This window comes from Leptinotarsa decemlineata, unplaced genomic scaffold (genome assembly GCF_025532065.1).
Source record: "Leptinotarsa decemlineata unplaced genomic scaffold, Ldec_3_MD MMD2_tig00002082_RagTag_RagTag, whole genome shotgun sequence".
In the NCBI taxonomy this organism is placed as follows: domain Eukaryota; kingdom Metazoa; phylum Arthropoda; class Insecta; order Coleoptera; family Chrysomelidae; genus Leptinotarsa; species Leptinotarsa decemlineata.
The window spans coordinates 2,266,381-2,286,749 of record NW_027412573.1 but is presented as its reverse complement, the minus strand read 5'-3'; the positions used below and the strand labels follow the sequence as shown (position 1 = coordinate 2,286,749).

Sequence of the window (20,369 nt, the reverse complement as noted above, 5' to 3'; positions counted from 1 at the left end):
TTTGAGAGTTTCGGTATCTCATACATAAAGCGTAGGAGCGTAGGTTCAAACCCTACCGACTGCGCCATAGAAATAAAACTATAACTAGGTAAATACTGGTTCACTTTACTTCCTCTAGAATATTCAAAGTACATACATTTCAAATAAATATACCAGGTGATCCTCTACAAACCACTCCGGGGCTCATCTTTGAGGCTGGAATATCCGGAATGAAATATCGATAACCAACGTCGAACAGTGCGTTCCTTAACACCATCATTGACGAATGCCTGGTCAACTTTTTGGGCTGTTTTTGGCAGCGCTTTGGTTCAATTTGATGATTTTTATCGTTTGTTTGCAAATTCGTGAAAATAAAATGAAACAGACAATTACTCACGAAGGGCTGCTCCAATTTTTTAAAATAAAACAGCGTCGGATGAGAAATTGGAATACTTGTGAAACGAGGAATTGCAAACTTTCCTTTCCATTTGATGTTCCATAAAAATTTACTACACTGATGCCTTTTTAAGTGAATCTTCTCGACTTCGAGACCTTATTCCGTTCAAAATTCAAGAGAGGGGTGGACTTTTCATGTCCGCACTGTATAATAGTATTTGTTAATCAATCATCAAAGTTTATAAATTGTCAGTAAACAAACTGACCAAATTGGACTCGGTAGCATCCCCGTTTCGATAATCGTATGGCATTTTATAACCTCCAAATTCCACAGATTCTTCAAAGCACCAATTTCATCATTTGATTTCAGAGCCAAAAAGCCATGGACTCCAAGTTCCAAAGGGTCAAAACAACCGATTCTGACGAAGAATTTGGGTCCGAGGAGCAGTGGAGGATATGGAAAAACGTCCTTCTTCTGGGCTTTGCCTTCATGATCCACTTCACAGCATTCTGGGGAGCCTCAAACTTGCAGAGTTCTGTCAATTCAGAAGCTTCTCTGGGTACATTCACATTGGCTGCTATATACGGCTCGCTGCTCATATCGAATATAATTTTGCCGGTTATGGTGATAAAGTAAGACATATCTCATCTAGAATTTAGTCATTCGAACAGTCATTCCAGTATAATAAAGATTGAAAAAGGTTTTTGGGAAAGAAAAGTTTTGGCTTTTCACTTCTCCATCTTTATACAAAAAACAGTTTTTCCTATTCAGTTTGTACTCCAAACATCTGAAATGGAATTGGATCAAATATCATTCACATCGAAAACAGTGGCGTACAATACTTTTCATCATAAATAATAATCAAGTATAGTTCAATATTACTGGAGTTTTTTTCCTACCACCAAATCGTTATTTTTAGCACCTCGACACGTGTTTCGATCACCAAGTGATCATCTTCAAAGAGAAAGAGTAATCAAATCATCTAAGAGAACAATTCGTTCAGGCCAGTCTCAACACCCTACACAGTAGGTTAATGGACTGACACCTATCAGAAAACAACTACTCCCCTGGCTAATACCACGAAGGGCGTTGGATTATATCCGACAGGTGTCAGTGCAGGATTCTTCACAGAAGTTATTCCTGCATATGCTGTTGGCGATACAACTGCCGCAATAGATTTTCAATTATCGGAACACACTTGCAGACCGGTTTCGGGCTGTTTGGCCACTCGTCAGTGCAAGGTAGTGTATATCATCAACATGAAGTCGATGATTTCCGACAATTGAAAATCGAATTCTGTCAGAGCATCATTCCTCGAACTAAGCTGAAAGCTACAACAAACAACAGGTTTGTCGTCATTGAAATCAATATGGAAATGATCAAGGAGTACTTATTTATTTATTTTTTGATTTTCATGGAAATATTTTCCAGCAGCTTGACTGCATTAACCTTTCTAGATTTCATATCAATTCTAGAAACATGTCGATTCGTTTTCCGATGGCATTTCAGGTTAGCTTCCCAAATTTCTGCTACCGCAGTTGTCGGTTGATTGGTCAAACCACCAACACTGACATAAAAACTTGGCAAGTTGACTTGGGTGTCACATCAATAGGTGGTTCCACTTATGTTTCACTTGCGTTTACGCAGCTATTTTTATCAAATTCTTTCTTGGTTTTTTCTCATTTTGTCTTCAATCGAGGACCGCCTGCCCGGTACTGACGATGCCCAATAGGCTGAAACAGCTGTATACCGGTGGCTCTCAGATTGAAATCAATATGGGAATGATCAAAGAGTACTTATTTATTTATTTTTTCTAGGGATATTTTTAAAAATGGCAATATTATTTTTTTAGATCGCTTTAGGGAAAAAAAGTTGACGGGTGATTATTGAACGAATATAACTTACAACAAAATTTATTAAATGGTCAACGATACTGAGTGCGCATATAAGCAAAACTAAAAAAAATATGGCTCTTCTTTGGCACCCCGAAAAAAAATCATAATGCAAAAAAAATTGAAATCAGTACAAAGTATGGCCTCCACGCTGGTTTATTACGGCCCTACATCTATCGTGCATCGACAAAATGAGATTGTCAATGTCTTGTTGAGGTACATTTGCCCATTCAGCGATTAAAAGCTCTCTCAATTGAAACGTTGTGTGAATGTTCCCCATATGCGGAGTAATTCTTCGTTGAAGCATGTCCCACACATGCTCGATGGGATTCAGGTCCGGTGATTGTGCTGGCCATGGCAATACATCAACTCCTTCGTTGGTGAGCCAGTCAGTCAGTAGACGCGCGACATGTGGACGAACATTATCGTTCTTTAGGTGGAAGTTTTCACCAACAGCACCAGCAAACGGACGGACGATAGGTAGAAAAATGGTATCGAGGTACTGTCGAGCTGTGAGAGAGGGATTTGGAAAAACGAGATCGGTTCTGCCGCCGATCATGATTCCGCCCCATAGCATTACTGTACTTCCTGGACGTGTCTCAAACGTTCATTATTTCCAGGTCGTCTCCACAGTCCTACTCGACGAGAATCTGGATGAAATCCAAATCTGGATTCGTCTGTAAACAAAACTGTGGCCCAATCATTTGCATTCCAGTTTTTTGATGTTCTTGACACCACTCTAATCTTTTACCGCGATTGCCTTTCGACAAAGGTGGACATCTAAGTGACCTTCTGTTATGGAGATCTGCTTCATGCAGTCGATTTCTGACAGAATCACGACCAATGGTTACCTGGTGCGTCTGCTGCAACATGTTAACCAACTCAGGTGCTGTGATTGTCGGTTGTCTTCTTGCGATTAAGACCAAAAATCGGTCTTGAACTGCAGTTGTAGCGCGTCCTCGCTCTGGATGTTGTTCGGCTGGACTGCCAGTTTCACGGAAACGCCGCCACAATCGACTGATAACACTTTGGGAGACCCCCATACGAAGAGCTACATCATTTTGTTGCATGCCACCTTGAAGAAGCCCTACAGCTCTATTCATCTCAGCCAATGGAAAGTGATGGCGTTCCATGTTAAAGCACAATATTTCCAGTTTAATTGCTGAGCAAGAACTGCATAGAATGTACAAACTCGACACTTTCAGATTATTCATTTTAGCCGAAAAACTACAGTTTGTAAAAAACTTGATAAAAGATTAGTTACCGTTTTTGCAGGCTTTGTTCAACCCATAGAAATCTACAGGGTGGTCGAGTGTACCAATTTATTCGAAATTAAACGACCTCATGCATTTAGTTTTATGATATTTAGTATGTTATAAAAATATATATATATATATATATATATATATATATATATATATATATATATATATATATATATATATATAGGTGAGTGGAAAAGTAGGGTTCTGAATACCACTTACTCACATATATAAACAATCGATCGCTTCAAAAACACTCCACCAAATTTATTCGACATCTTCTGATAATTCCTCTTCCATACCAGTTACTTCGACTAAACCCTCAGTGATGCCACTGGAATCAACATTTCAAGTGTAACCTCATTCCTCACCCCATAATTGCCCTTTTATTTTCAGGTGGTTAGGTGCAAAATGGACCATAGCCTTATCCTTCGTCATGTACATGCCTTTCATCATGGCTCAATTCTACCCACGGTTCTACACCATGATACCTGCAGGTGTTGCTATCGGATTGGGCGGAGGCCCATTATGGTGTGCGAAATGCACGTATCTAACGGTAATTTCTGAAGTCTACGGGAAAATATCCAACATGAGTCCAGACATCGTAGTGACGAGATTTTTCGGGATATTCTTCATGTTTTACTCCTTCTCCCAAGTTTGGGGCAATTTGATAAGTTCGGCAAGTAAGTTACCATTTGTAGGTTTATGCGGAATCTATTACATTCAACAACTGGGCTGAAAAGTCCCGTTTTGAGTCCGGAGTGCATTTTATGAATACATCTTTGAGCACTGGCAGATTCCCGAAGGAGCTCAAGACTAGTGTCCTTGTGCCAATTCAGAAAGTCCCTTTGGAAATGAATTTGACGTTTTACTCGTTTTAAGAGGTCATTACTGTTGGGTACGTTCCTTTATAACATCCTTAAGCAAAATAGTTATTTTTGTATCAAGGGTGCATAATCAGTATTTGTTTTAATGAAGTTTGCAAGAAATGTCAACATTTTATCTCAGGAGATTTTGAATATATAGAATAAACTAAAATGAACGAAACTAAATTGTATTCAAATAAATTTTTGGAAGTGTCCACCTTCAGCGAAGATACCGGCAGTCAGTCATCTAGTCATTGAATCTCGTACCCGCTCAAAAATTATTGGTGTGTTTCTTATTGTTTCACAGGCGTCCACTATTCGGTTTATTAGATCTTCCTCGTTCACTACTGGAGTTTTATAAACTAGTGACTTCAAATGTCCCCAAAAATGAAAATCTATCGGGTTTAGATCTGGGGACCTTGGTGCCCACGCCTGGTTAGGTTCTTCTACACCCCTACCGATCCATCGATTTAGATAGACTGTGTTAAGGAATTCCCTGGCTACAACGCTAAAATGGGCCGGATCCCCATCATGCATAAACTACATGCGGATACAAATTTCTAATGGTACATTCTGAAGTAGTCCCGGCAATTCATTTTCTAAAAAGTGTCTGTGAGTTGCGCCATTCAATCGGAGCAAAAGAAAGAAAGGCCTATCAAGTAATTATCAATTATTGCCGCCCATACATTTACAGAAAATTGATACTGATAATACCTTTCACTAACTGCGTGCGGATTTTCGAGAGCCCAAACATGGTTGTTATGAAAGTTTGTGATAGCATTTCGGGAGAAGTTTTCCTCGTCCGTGAAGAGTACATATCTTAAATATTGAGGATTTTCAGCCAATTTTCTCAAAAACCATTGACACATAGTAATGCATTGGGGAAAGTCTCGTGGCAAAAGAGCTTGTACCCTTTGAATATGGTATGGATAAAACTGTTGATCGTGGATAATTCTCCAAACTGTGGACTGAGTAGAATTGACAGCTTCAGCAATTACTCCTGTGATTGTTTCTGGATTCTCCTCGAGAGCGTTCAAAACAGCTTCTTCCAATTCTGGGGTTCGGACTGCTCGTGGTCTTCCAATAATATCAGCTGCCCTCTTAAAGCTACCTGTTTCTGCCAAACGACGGTGGAGACTAGCAAATGTTGGAGCTGAAGGCAGTACTCGATTAGGAAATCGCTCCTGGTAAATACGTCTTGCTTCGCGCGCATTGCCATCCGCAAGGCCATAAACGAAATGCATATCGGCTAAATGAGCAATATTGTTTAAATAATCCATTTTTTCAAAATAAGTGTTTTCTGCTTCTACTTACGGAAACTTCAACAAAACGTCCAACTGTCACAAAATATGTAATTACCAAAACTATTCACAAAAGTCAAATTTATTTCCAAAGCATTCTTGTGAAAAATGTTAAATATTCGTAATAACTTCAACATGCATCGATTATCAAATAATCGACTTGAAGTTTTCAAGTCCAAATATTGAGAAAACGGTTGTTTACAGCGACTAGTAACAAGGGTAGCTTATTTACGTAGATATGATAGAGGAATCGATTACTGAAAAATGTGCTAGAAGTACGCCCAAAAAAGTTATGAATATTTAAAAAAAAACGTGTAGGTGGCGCCCTCTACGACTAAGAGCAATAATAACATCAGGTTCGTATTCGACACCTCAAAAACCTCCTATTAACAAGTGTCGTTCAATTAAGTTCAGTATTTCAAAATAACGAAAATAAAAATAAAACTTCAACATCCTATATCTTGGAAATGAAGCGTTTCCGGACATTTATTTATTTGGACAATTTATATTAGAATATTGTGGGGAATCACCTCCTGAAGTTTGTCAAAATACTTTTGAATCACCCTGTATATGGAATAAGAAGAAGAAACAGAATACCTCACAAGCTCAAGGAAGTAGAATGATTAAATATGGAGAATAGGAGTAAACTACATGTTGCCTGCCTCTATCACAAGATTCTCTTATATAAAATCCGTTCTTACGTGCATAGGAAAGTGACGTTTCGAACTGATGTTCATAATATCAACATCAGGTTCAAAGGCTCTTTAACTCTTTTCAAAATCAATAACATGATGAACGTTTCACCATTCCGCTGTTCTATCTTCTTCTATTTTTTAATCTTTGAGTGATTCATGACCAATAATACTTTGCTTTGTTTTGTATCATCGCCAGTCACTTATCTCTATTCATGTATTCATATACTTATGTTGATGATATGCTACTCATGAAGTTATAGATCAGAAAGGGTCAGGAAGAAACGTTTGGATAAGAAATTTCCATTCTGAAAAGAAAGCTATTTCTACCAAAGTCTAGTCGCTCATATAAATCATCTGCCTTCTTGGACGAATATTTTATATTACGCCCGAGCGGTAGGATTCCAGATACGAAAGAATTGGATATATCATTTGTATCGCGAAACCCTATTCTGTTAGATCCAAAACACAAATTCACACAGCTCCTCATAGACAAGTATCATCAAGAATCTAAACACATAGGTTTGGGGACAGTGGTCAACAATCTTCGTTCCAAATATTGGATTATAAATATACGAGTAGCTGTAAAGAAGAGCTTCAGAAATTGCCAAGAATGTAAAAATCGAAATTGCAAACCTTTGGAATTGACTTTTTTGGTCCCATGACTGTTGCAATAGGAAGAAGAATAAAAAAACGATACGGCGAACTCTTTACTTCTCTCACCCTCCGTGCAATCCATATTGAACTCGCGATATCTTTGGACACTAGTTGCTATCCGACGTTTTATGTGTAGAAGAGGTCAGCTAAAGGAGATAATAACAGATAACGGGACCAATTTTGTCGTAGCAGAACGTGACCTCAAGGAATGGTTCCAAAGCTTAGATCAGAAAACGATTTTAGAAGAAGTCGCATCTAAAAATATAATTTGGAAATTCAACCCACCAGGAGCTGCACACATGGGTGGAATCTGGGAAAGGATGATAAGATTTATTAAAATAGCTCTGAAAATCAGTTTGAAGTCCATCAATCCAAAAGAAGAGGTTTTGGTAACCTTGATGAGTGAAATTGAATATATTATTAATTCAAGGCCCTTGACACACATATCAGTCGATCCAAATGAGCCAGAAGCTATCACTCCGAACCATTTTCTGCTACTGCAACCAGGTGATGTCGGATCATTCGGCAATGTGGAGCTATCTAGCAGAAAGCAATGGAGAATTGCATTAGCATTGGCAGATACGTACTGGTAACGATGGGTAATTGAATATAGACCAACACTTTTTCAGAAATGGCATGACAAAACTAATCCTCTTAGAATTGGCGACATAGTTTTGATTGTGGACGAGAAAGCACCTAGGAATCAGTGGATCATAGGAAAAATAGAAGAAACGTTTCCCGGTAAAGACGGAGTTATCAGAGTTGTTCGAATTAGGAATAAACATGGAACATATATGAGACCTGTCACCAAAGTGTGTATTCTTCCAGTCAGGAGTTGATACACTCACCTTGCAAAGTCTGCTTGGGGGTGGAGAATGTTACTTATTTTATTTGTATTTTCTTATATCAGTTAATTGTTCATCACTATGTTTAAGTTGTTTGATAAATATCATAGGTTGTTTGAAAATTAGACAGATAAAAAGATAATAACTGTCAAAAAAAGTCATTAAAGGCGAAATTGTTTGAATTCGTTTTTAATTTGACTAAGTATTTTACACTGATCTTCATTCATGTATTCATTTACTTATGTTGATGATATGCTACTTCAATACCCATGCAGAGACTTTTTTAGGTTGAGTGGAAGAACAATTTAGCATTTATTTGCATAGCTGCTAAAATTGAACTTCGCCTTTCATCATAACTCCATATATGTAGTTAGAACCTAATATTGTTTTTTTGTGTGGTTGTTGTAATGAAGACGTTCATTATTATTATTTTGCAGTATTATCTTCAGGAGATGATGCAGTACCCAGCTCAAACACAACCATCGTCAACGCAACAACCCTGTTTCTGAAGGAAACCAAGAAGGAAACACTGGACCAAATTTCTAGAGATTTATGTGGAGCAAATGCTTGTCCAGGTGTGTCAGTAGCAGCAGCAGATAACTCAACGGTTCCTATTTTGAAACCTCCTCCAACCTCAAAGATTCAGCTGATTGCTGGGGTGTACCTACTCTGCATGATGGTAGCCTGTCTTATCGTCAGTATTGGAGTTGATAAAATGTCCAGGTAGGATCAAACGCAGACCAAATAGTGTCTCATCGAGTAGTACAATCATCAGAGCGAATCTCAACTGTTTTGTCGATCCTCGGTTGCTTTCTTCAGTCAATTCTGTGGCACGTCTGTCTGTCTGTCCGTCATGTATGCGGAGTTCTCTTCTGTATTACCAGGAGAAAATTGTGATATAAAGATTTCGGCGAATTTGTGTCTAACAATTCAAATTGAACCAAAACGCTGCCGAAACAGACAAAAAAATTACCCAGGCATTTAGCAACGGTGGGTAAGCAAAATTTATTTCCGAGGATTTCATCCTTGATGAGTTCTGAAGTAGTCGAGCTACAGAAATCCAGAAAATATATTTGATGATGGTGACTGGAAGACGAAACGTCGGATAGCAAATCTGAAAACGCCATTATGTAGCAGATAAAAAGTGGCAATGTGGAAGTGCAATTCATTTTCGAATCCTTCAAAAAATAAAGCCATACAAAAATAAAAACCATTTTCCTAAATTTCTGTTTTTTTTTCGGATATTTTCGAATATACTGGGAACTTCATACAGCATATTAATAGTAGGGTAAATGCGCAACTTTGCCCCAATTTAACCATCTTCGTATCTCTCATAGTTTCCGAGATTCCAATGGTGAGGATAGAATTTGAAACACCCTGTATATAATACAGTTTGAAGTAGACTCACAAGAATATTACTGGAGTTTTTTCCCAACACGAAATCGTTTTTTTCAACTCCTCGACACGTGTTTCGATCACCAAGTGATCATCTTCAAAGAGGAAGATTAAACTGGAAACTAACGCGAAGCTAACGCTATTTATGCTATATAGATATCCCATACAGGTAGACCATCCAGGTGTACCACCCATACAGGTATACCAACCTTAATTAATTTTACAATTTTGCCTTATCTATTATTTTACAATATAATAATATGTTTAACTGTTATAGCTGTATATAAAACAATTTTTAGCTATATAAAAATTAATTTCACAATATTGCCTATCTGAATTCATTTTTGCAATGTGTCCTTATGTAGTGATCAGTAAACCCAACAATATTATTTTAACAAGCTATATAGTAGTAATATTGTTGGGTTTACTACATAAGGACACATTGCAAATATAAATTTAGATAGGCAACAATCAATATTGTTTAAATTTACTTCACTTCATCAATGCCTTGCTCATACTCGTAAAACCTTCCACTATATATTCCAGATACGGTAAGGGCAGAAAGGGCAGCGGTGGCGGAATTTCCGGCCTGAAACTACTAGCCGTCACATTGAAGCAGTTGGGGAACGTTAAACAAATACTGATTCTTCCAATAACGATGTTTATAGGAGCAGAGCAAGCTTTCATAGCGGCCGATTTCACAGCTGTAAGTATTTGCCAGACACTCAATTTCCCGTGCAGGGATGTACTCAGCGTGCTTATTAATAACTATCTGACGAATATAACACGAATTGTCCAGGTTTACGACTCTCTCAGCGAGTCACCTGGGGCGTACCCCAAGGAACTATATTGGGACCCATCTTACATCTAATGTATATGAACATCTTCAAAATGTCTAATTTCAATGGTAGAATAACTTCATTCACTGATGACACAGCTATCACTTTTCTTGGAAAAACGCGAGGATAAGTATGCACTAACGCTGGAACAGGCATTGAAATGATTTTCAACTGATTGAGTTCTAATTTAATAATAATAATAATAATAAAGGTCTTTATTATTTTCAAATAATATACATATAGATTTTAACATTGTATGCAAAAAAAAAATAAAAACATTTCTGAAAATAAAGGGCGAAGTTCATTTTCTGCAGACAAACGATAGTTTTACTACGAAAATGTTCTTCCATTGAGTGTAAATGTCAAGAAAAACAAATGTATTGCATTGACGCCAACAACTAGAGACCAACCGGTTGAAAACAGTATCAAAATCTACAAAACATCTTGTGCAAATATTCCAAATTGTAGCTGTACTCTTTTACATAATACGGACTCAATAAAATACCTAGAAGTATTAGTAGACCAATCGCTTTGGTATGAATATGTATTTGGCTTATAACTGAACTGAATAAATTCACTTACTCACTTACTTATCTTCCAATATTGAAATAATAATAATAATAATAATAATATCGTTTATTATGCATAAAAATACATTTATACGTAAAAGGAAAAGGGTTAGCCACCCTTCACAAAAATTATACAGTAAGTATAAGAAAATAATTATGAACATACTCATTTAGTATCATAACAATGATAGAGAAAAGGAAAAATAATACATCATCTAGTTGCTAATAACTCTTAATTTTCTTAATATTATTTTGGTCAATTCATATCAGCTCCTTCATTTTTTACAAAAATGGGTGACATGTTCACCATATGGTATACAGCAGTGGTCGCCAACCTCTTCAATGTGTTGAGCTACTTTGTTAATTTTGGAATAAACAGCGAGCTACCCACACGGAAGCCACGTAACGCAACGTAAATGAAATAATCCATAGTTAATTTATCATTATATGTATTTATTTTACTATTTAACTGGTAATACATAATACATAGGTACTAATAATAAACTAATAACAAAATAACTAATACTACTGCTACGTACTTGTTCATAGCTACATTCCTACCTACCTACATTTCTATTGAAAAATAAACACAAACTTTTATCCACCCACAACGGAATGTCACGTATGATTTAAAAATAGTTAATAATAACAATTGCGTTAATAGTAACGCACTATCATGAACATAAACACTGAAAAATAAAAAAGCACGTTCAATGAGGAGGCTGAGACTTAGACTCATTGATAATTTTTTTAATGTTTGCAGTATAATTTGATGCAACCATTTGAATACAATTATCCAAATGTTCATCTGTAAGTCGATTGCGATATTTGTTCTTGATAAACTTCATATTGGAAAAAGAAGATTCACACAAATAGATTGAACTGAATAATGCTTTCACTTTCAAGGCAACACGACATAGAACTGGATATTTGTCTTTACTTACAATAGGCCAGATATATTCAGTACTTGAGACTAACGATTTTAAGTCTAAATCATTTTGAAACTCAATGACTTCCATTTCTGTTGCAGCGATGTCTTCGCCAAAGTTCTGCATAACACAAGTTGCAAACTGTTGGATATCAATTTCCATTAAGGGTGAAACAACAAACTGCGCTACTAAAGCCATTTCATTGAAATCCTTAAAACGATTTTTGAAGTTATTCTTCAGGGTAGAAATTATTTCTACATGATATTTGTTGTCATAGGGTTCTAATGGATTTTGAGATATTTTTTCTGAAAGAATAGGAAAATGCTTGGGATCGCTGTTAATTAGGTTTTGTTCCCAAAACTCCAGCTTTTTGATAAATGCTTTTATATCAGAAATCATTTCCGCTAGTTCTTTGTCTCTCCCCTGAAGCTGCAAATTAAGTTCGTTTAATTTCTCTGTGATGTACACAAAATCTTTAAGCCAGATTGAATTTTCTAGTTCCGGAGTCGGTTCATCGCGTTGTTTGAAAAATTGAACTATGCCAGATAGGACATCATTAAAACGTTTTAGCACCCGTCCTCTACTTAACCATTGGACTTCAGAGTGAAGGAGTAGGTCCCCGTATTGACAGTCAACTCCATCGGCCAAGGTTCTGAATAATCTTCTTTGTAACGCTTGAGCTCTAATCTTGTTGACAATTTTTACCACCAGTTTCATAACGTTGTTTAGTTTTAGGAAATTTCCACATAATGCTTGCTGATGGATAATGCAGTGGTAACAGAGAAATTGCGGAAAAGTTTCATCTTTACGACATAACGCCACCAGACCCTTATCACAACCCGCCATAGCTGGAGCGCCATCGGTTGTCAAGCCATCCATTTTCGATATTGGAATTTTCTCGGAAGAAATAATATTTTTTAAATGAAAAAACAACTCATGTCAAGTAGTATGTCCTTTCAGTGGAATCAACTTCAAAAGATATTCTTTAATCGTAAAATCACTAAAACCATCCTGACGAACACGGCCATATAGGCAGTGTCAACGACATCTGTTGATTCATCCAGTTATCTAAGTCAGTTCTTAACTGTAAAAAAAATATTATTGATCATTACTTCTACACGTCTCATCACTGTATTAGCAGAAAGTTGCATAGATTTTATAGCTGAAACTATCTCTTCTTTATTTCTAAAGTTGGCAAATAACGAATCAGCAGCTTCTAAAAACGCCTGTTTTATCATTTCCTCGTCTTCATAAGGTTTTTTTTGTGCAATTATCTGGGACACACGGTACGATGCTTCAGTTGCAGCCTTATTTTTGTCGACTGTTCTTAAAAATATTGATTATTGTTCAATTAACTGCTTTTTTAACTGTTTCAGTTTCTCCTTTCTGGCGGCAGAATGTAGTGCGAGACCGAAGTATTACATAACAAACACACATTTTCATCTTTAACTTCTGTAAAAAAGTGTTGTTCTTCCCATTCCGAATGGAAGTGGTATGTCTTTACCTTCTTACAACTGCTTGCCATAATATTATTTTTGTTGTTCTCTACTAACCCAACCGCTGGACGTTGGTTACGCGTTCAGTTTTAAACTAAGCGCAATGTCGCCGCGCCGTGCGTATTTATCCCGTTCAAAGCAATCCAGATCGTTCTCGAACACTAACGCGCTGGTCCGACTGGTCGGTTCTAGCCGATTCTAGCTTGATAGCGTCAGCGGCAGATCGCTCACCGCAAAGTTGCCGCTGTTTATGTTTAATATTATGACAATTACATTTTTTTGTGGAATTTTCGGAAGCTTCTCTGATTTTTGCAGTTTATATTTTTTAAATTAAAATCGTTGTGAGAGCTACCAGAATTGCTTCCGCGAGATACCGATAGCTCGCGATCGACAGGTTGGCGACCACTGGTATACAGTATACGAATCGCATGAAGGCATTTTGTAGACGTTGTTATTGCGGCAAAAAAGTATAATACACCGAACAACAATAATCGATATGGGGGTAAATAAGAGTTTCAACTAACCTGAATTTCATTTCTTCTGATAACTGATACTTGAATTTATATAGCGATTTGAGTTTGAAGAATGATACTTTGAAAATGTTTGTCACATGTTCATGGAAAGACAAAGAGCTATCTATGGTCACGCCAAGATTTTTAGCACTGTCTACCCAGTCAATGTTGCGTTATCGAGAGTGAGCCTAAAGTCACTGGGTTCCTACTATTTGTCTTTGAGACCCTATGCATAAGGCCAAAGTTTCATTTGAATTGATTTTCAGTCCATGATTCTCTGAGTATAGGAATGTTTTGTGCAAATCTGTGTCTATATTGGCCACGCAACTTTCTGTATCGGTGTTATGAGAAGACAAATATAGCTGTATATCATCTGCGTATAGATGTATTTGACAATGTGATAAGAAAGTGGGGTAATCAAAAATAAACACTGAAAACATCAAGGGTCATAAAATACTTCCAAGCGGTACACCTGAGACTGTTTCTTTTAAGGATGACCATGAGTAATCACTCAGTTTGACCTTCTGTGATCGGCCTCTGAGATAGCTGGCCATCCATTCAAGAGAAATGTCATCGAATCCTATAAACTTGAGCTTGCTGATGAGTAAATCGAAATTAACTAAATCGAAAGCTTCACTTTGATCAAGCAGTACTAAAATGGTGACTTTTTATTGATCTCTGAATCTCACAAGATCGTCGATTGCTTTAAAGAGGGCTGTCTGTGTTCCGTGTTTTTTGCGAAACCCAGACTGCTCGTACGGGAGAATTCTATTTTCTTCAAAAAAAGCTCTTATTTGACGGGAAACATTTTTCTCGAATATTTTAGAGAATGAGGGCAGAATGCTGATAGGGCGTAGGTCACTGAACGTGGTAGGTGCATTCTTTTTCGGAATTGGAATTGTATTAGCAACCTTCCAAACATCTGGAAAGATACCCTGTCTGAAGGACTCGTTGAAAATATGTTTAACTTCATCAACACAGTGTGGTATCACTAAAGAAATCATCTTGATATTCATATTGTCAATACCTAAAGCAATAGACTTTATTTCTTTGATAGTAGTCAGAAGTTCATAGGAGCGTTCAATTTATTATTATTGTAGAATGAAAGAGTGTCATCATTTACTATTGAATGTCCAGCCACGTTTAAAAAATAGTCATTGATTTCTTCAGGTCTACGTAGTTCAATTGGCAGGCTATTGGTTTGCGAGGATGATTTTGTAGTAACACCCCAATCTGCAAGAATTGTCAATATCATTTTTGAATTGTTTTTATTTTTCTTCAAAACAAATTGTATATATGCTGTTTTTTCACGTTTTATTGCGTCATTGACGTAGTTGCGTAAAGTTACATAGTACTATCTAGCGGCTGCTGTCTTTTCTTTAAGATATTTGGCGTGAGCTCTAATGCGTTGAACGCTGATTGATTCTTGATTTGAAATGTGGAACAGTGTTCTACGTATATTTTAGTAACAGAGACTAACACGAATAATATTGAAATTACTTCTTTTCATGATCTACACATCTCCGTATAAAGTTTATACGTTTCCGTCGAATTTGTTAATGATATAATACTGACAACTCATTCTTTACTTTTTCTAGGACTTTGTCTCGTGTGGATGGGGAATCAGCAACATCGGTTTCGTCATGATTTGCTACGGTATATGCAATGGCATCGCTTCCATTTTTTCCGGCAGCATAGTCAAAATAACAGGAAGAAATCCTGTCATTTGCTTTGCCTTGTCCATACACTTCGCTTTGCTTGTAACGTTGCTTGTATGGAGACCCAGCCCGGAAAACAAACCGATTTTTTTCCTGATAAGCGGACTTTGGGGGATGTGTGACGCTCTTTGGTTGGTACAAATCAATTGTGAGTATATTATAACTCATCTGAAAATATTCAGAAATATAAAATTCAGCTCGATATTCGTATGGGATAGTAGTTGTTACAGATGGAATTTTTTTGCAGTCATGTTGCGAAAATTCGAATGCTTTCAACGGAAACTTTATAAGCAACTATCAATCCACGTCTAACTATTTATTTATTTCATACACTATTCTACAGGATGAACCCAATTACAGAATAGGGAGTAACAGTGGCATTTACAAATATGTACTTACATAATATAATTTGTGAATCTATATTAAAAAAAAATCAAAAACAGAACTGTCCATTAGCTAAGAAATGTCTTTTGATTTGTATAATCTGGCAGTTGAATATATCTAGTACATGACTAAGAGAATTAGAGGTATCGCACATTGTATAAATTGGAGATTTTTTGTTTATATTTGTACGTGGAGTGTTGAGATAAATATTACACTATTCCTAGATGAACGTCTACATATGTAACAGTTGAGAGCAGGTGTTGATATTGTTTATGACCTTGAAAAAAAATTAATAATATTTACGCCTTACCTCGAGACTACGAAAATTGTGACTTTACAAGCAATTCATAATAGGGTATTCCTACAATAGGATACATGCCTTTAAGTTTAAAACACATTTATTGCAGGATGCGCCTCTGTAGGGCTTCTGGTTGATTTATATGAACCCGATAGTAGGGACTCCACACGACAGATACATATTCCAACCTAGATGAACAAAAGTGAAATGAAGTAATTTAAATGTTGAAGCTTTTTCAAAGTCTTTTGTATTTCTAACTAAGAATCCAGCAATCCTGCTGTTATAGTAGTGTCAATATGTTTATTGAAATAATAATAATAATATTTATTCACCATTTGTGATAGATAGCGTATATATGGTAGGTCAATGATTATTTACAAAAAACAGTACATCACTTATGAATAAAATTATGGAATCAAAGCTTGAATAAAAATTAATATTTGCATATACAAAAGTATAGGTACATATATATATATATATATATATATATATATATATATATATATATATATATATATATATGCTAACTAAAAAATGAATGAAAAATGTAGCAATTTTGCTTGCCGTAGTCAAATAAATATACATATGTATATATTTACATATATACATATATTTACAAACATGTTCATATATATTTAAAAAAAAACGATAAAATCGCCAGTCAGAACACTGAAACTAAAGCAAAACAGCAAGTGAAAATTTAGTACGATTATATATCTTATTTTCCTTCTGTGAAAGAATCCTTTAAATATTCCTTATGACTGTAGTAACATTTGTCCAGGGATGAATCAAAATAAACACCTAGATCAGTGAGTGTGTCAGGACGCACCAGAACTTGATTGTTTATGACGTAGTTGGTGTAAATTCAAGTTCGTTTTCAGTGAGCAAGACATTACATTACATTTGGATATGTTGAGAGATAGCAACGCGATTTAAATTCAGCGTGAGACGTTCGCAATCATTAGAACAAGTTATATTGTGATAGAGTTTCAAGTCAAGTGCGTATAAAAGGAAATTGACATCAATCTCAGTTCCGATATCATTGATGAACATATTGAACAGTAGGGGTCCTAGATTTGATCCTTGTGGTACACCAGATGTGGCTATATATTCGATAGACTTGAGGCCCTTAATTTGAACGTACTGCTTACGGTTGTAAAAATACGATTTGAAGAGGGTAATCAATTCATTGGATAACCCAACCCAACTATGACCTTTTCGGTTTTCATGTCTAAACAAAGAAGTAATACTGACTTAAAATTCACAGAAGTAATTCCTGCATATTCTTTTGGCCATACAATTGCATGAATCTATTCTCAATTATTGGAACGGGCACATTTGCAGACCAGTTGGTCTGCAAATGAAAATTGGCTATAGATTCATCTCTCAATACGAAGATTTGAGCCATTTGGATATGCGGTTCGTTAGTTCCTCTTCTATAGGTAGAGGGGCGATGGCAGATTTGTTGCTTATCGTTCGCTTCAGCTTTGTTAGAGGTATGATACTCTGAGAGAATTTTATTTTTGATTATCGAAAATAATCGGTTTCATGTTGTTGTATTACTAGTTATTCTGCATCACTTAGGGCTTTCAGATGGAGCGATATCACTATTGCGTGAATATCTCAGTGAAAGGCGAGAGAAAGTCAACATCAATAGCAACTGCTCTCAATACCTTGCTCTGAAGTTCCCCAGGGATCCACACTGGGCCCTTTACTGTTTACAATGTACACCGCGAGCATTCTGAAATGTATTGAATTCTTTGAATTGATGGGGTTATATTTTTGATTAATTTTTTGGGAAAGAAAGTTTTTGGCTTTCTACTACTCCATCTGATACAAAAAAGGGGATGAGAGAATTTTCCAAAGAAAGGAAGGAAGTAATCAATTTGAAACTATACATGAATGTGTAGATCATGCAAAGAAGTAACTTTCAGACACAAACTGAAAGAAAGTCCTCCTGAAACAGCTACTTTCATATAAACATTGAATTACACGAAAGAAAATAATTCTTTCGAAACAAATACTTCTATATGAACACTGAATTATACAGAAGATACTTTTCTCTACTCAGTTTGTATTTCAAACATTTGTTGTGGAATAAGAATCAGATATCATTCACATGAGTTCTATTTTGAATGATATACATCGGTGTATACCAGTGAGGGTGACAGTAGAACTCATGTGAATGATATCTGATTCTTATTCCTCAACAAATGTTTGATATACAAACTGAATAGAGAAAAGTATCTTCTGTTTAATTCAGTGTTCATATAGAAGTATTTGTTTCGAAAGAATTATTTTCTTTCGTGTAATTCAATGTTTTTATGAAAGTAGCTGTTTCAGGAGGACTTTCTTTCAGTTTGTGTCTGAAAGTTACTTCTTTGCATGATCTACACATTCATGTATAGTTTCAAATTGATTACTTCCTTCCTTTCTTTGGAAGATTCTCTCATCCCCTTTTTTTATATCAGATGGAGTAGTAGAAAGCCAAAAACTTTCTTTCCCAAAAAAAGTATTGAATTCTGTTCTGCAAATTTGTATGCGGACGATACTCAGCTTTATTATGATTTTCCATCGTCTCAAATAATTGATGCTTGTATAAAAATAAATACTGATCTGAAATTATTCGTGAAAGCCACTACTGATCATTGTTTATTCATAATTCCGAGTAAATCAAGTATCTTGGTTGTACACCAAAAAATGATCGAAGTATTGTACACGATATGAACATCATGATTAATGGTGAAAAACTTTAGTGAATGAATGAAAAAGTCTTGGTGTCTTGTTTTATTCAAATTTAAAATTTGAAAAACACATAAACAAACTGATCCAACGAGCATATTCTTCTATAAAAATAATATATGAAAACAGATATTTTCTTCCCACCTCAATGAAAATTATTTTATGTGAAACCTTGGTTCTTTCTTTATTCAATTATGCAGATATTTTACATCACCCGAATCTAACCACAAACTAGAAATACAAAATCCAAAAAGTACAGAACACGTGTCTTCGGCTAATACATGGGATAAGGAGGCACCAAAGGTTTTCACATAAATTGAAAGAAACAAGATGGTTGAGTATGGAAAACAGAAGATATCTCCATAGTGCATGTATGTATCATAAAATTATTACTGATAAAGCACCTCCATATCTTTATCATAAAATAAAATACCGCACGGATATCCACAACTTGAACATTAAGTTCAAGGGAACTTTAACTCCCCCTTTTTTCAAAAGCCAAATGTTCATGCGCTCATATAGCTACCAGATTGCAAAAGTGTATAATAATATCCCTTCTGAATTGGAAAAATTGAGCCAAAGTCACTTTAAAGTAGCATTTAAGACACTACTGTTAGAATCAACACAATGACAGGTGAAATGTGAATTATAATATTTACTACCAATGTATGTGTGCAAAGAACCATAATTGAATTTAAATAAAATTAGGTACGGACTACAAACTCTGATAGTGAAGACAGCTTAAGGTTAAGTGGTAGAACAAGTCATCAATGATATTCTTGCTGAATGAATTGAACTTCGCCTATTATTTCCAATATTTTATTTCTAGGTAAAAATTATGAGAAATATGTACTTTTCTTTTGGAAATAATAAAGACCATTATTATTATTATTATCATAAAACAATAAGCACTATACAGTATCTATATTATGAGACCTTTTTCAGCTTTGAGCGGCATCCTTTTCCCGGGCAAAGAAGAAGCAGCTTACAGCAACTTCCGACTTTGGGAATCTACCGGGTCTGTCATCACTTATGTGTGCAGCCCTTATTTGTGCAACTACCTCAAAATCTACCTCCTGATGGGATTGCTGATCGTTGGGGTTCTAGGCTACTCAGGGGTTGAATATATGCAACGCGATGAAGCTGATTCAGAGAGTAGTAAACACTCGGCCAAGACGAAGTTTGAATTGATTGACGGCAACGGACACAAGTCTGGAGAAGTTGCTGATTAGAAAGATTTTCTGTGATAATTTTCAATGGAATATATAGTTTTTATATACTTTCAAGTTTCATTTTCAAGTAGCATAGATTGACAGTTTGTTTTGAAGTGAATATTGCTGGGGTTTTTTCCAACGCCAAACCGTTATTTTAACACCTCGATATGTGTTCCGATCACCAAGTGATCATCTTCAAAAGGAAGATTTGAACTGTTTAAATCTTCCTGTTGAATTTTATATATTTCTCTTGAAGATGATCACTTGGTGATCGAAACACGTGTCGAGGTGTTGAAATAATGGATTGATGTTGGGAAGAAATTCCGGTACTATTCATTACTACACCCCCTCAGTTTGTTTTTTACGTGCGGGAATAAAAAGA

General features: G+C 35.9%; 1 protein-coding gene across 1 annotated transcript; it reads left to right on the top strand.

Annotated features, from left to right (window-relative positions):
• Positions 1 to 729: 729 nt before the first annotated feature.
• On the top strand, positions 730 to 20,052 carry LOC111514156 (UNC93-like protein). Its single transcript, XM_074176815.1, has 6 exons — positions 730 to 1,008; positions 3,927 to 4,213; positions 8,329 to 8,614; positions 9,833 to 9,992; positions 15,230 to 15,497; positions 19,719 to 20,052. The coding sequence occupies exons 1-6, from the start codon at positions 758 to 760 to the stop codon at positions 20,003 to 20,005; spliced, it is 1,539 nt and encodes a 512-aa protein (XP_074032916.1). The 5' UTR covers positions 730 to 757; the 3' UTR covers positions 20,006 to 20,052.
• Positions 20,053 to 20,369: the final 317 nt, after the last annotated feature.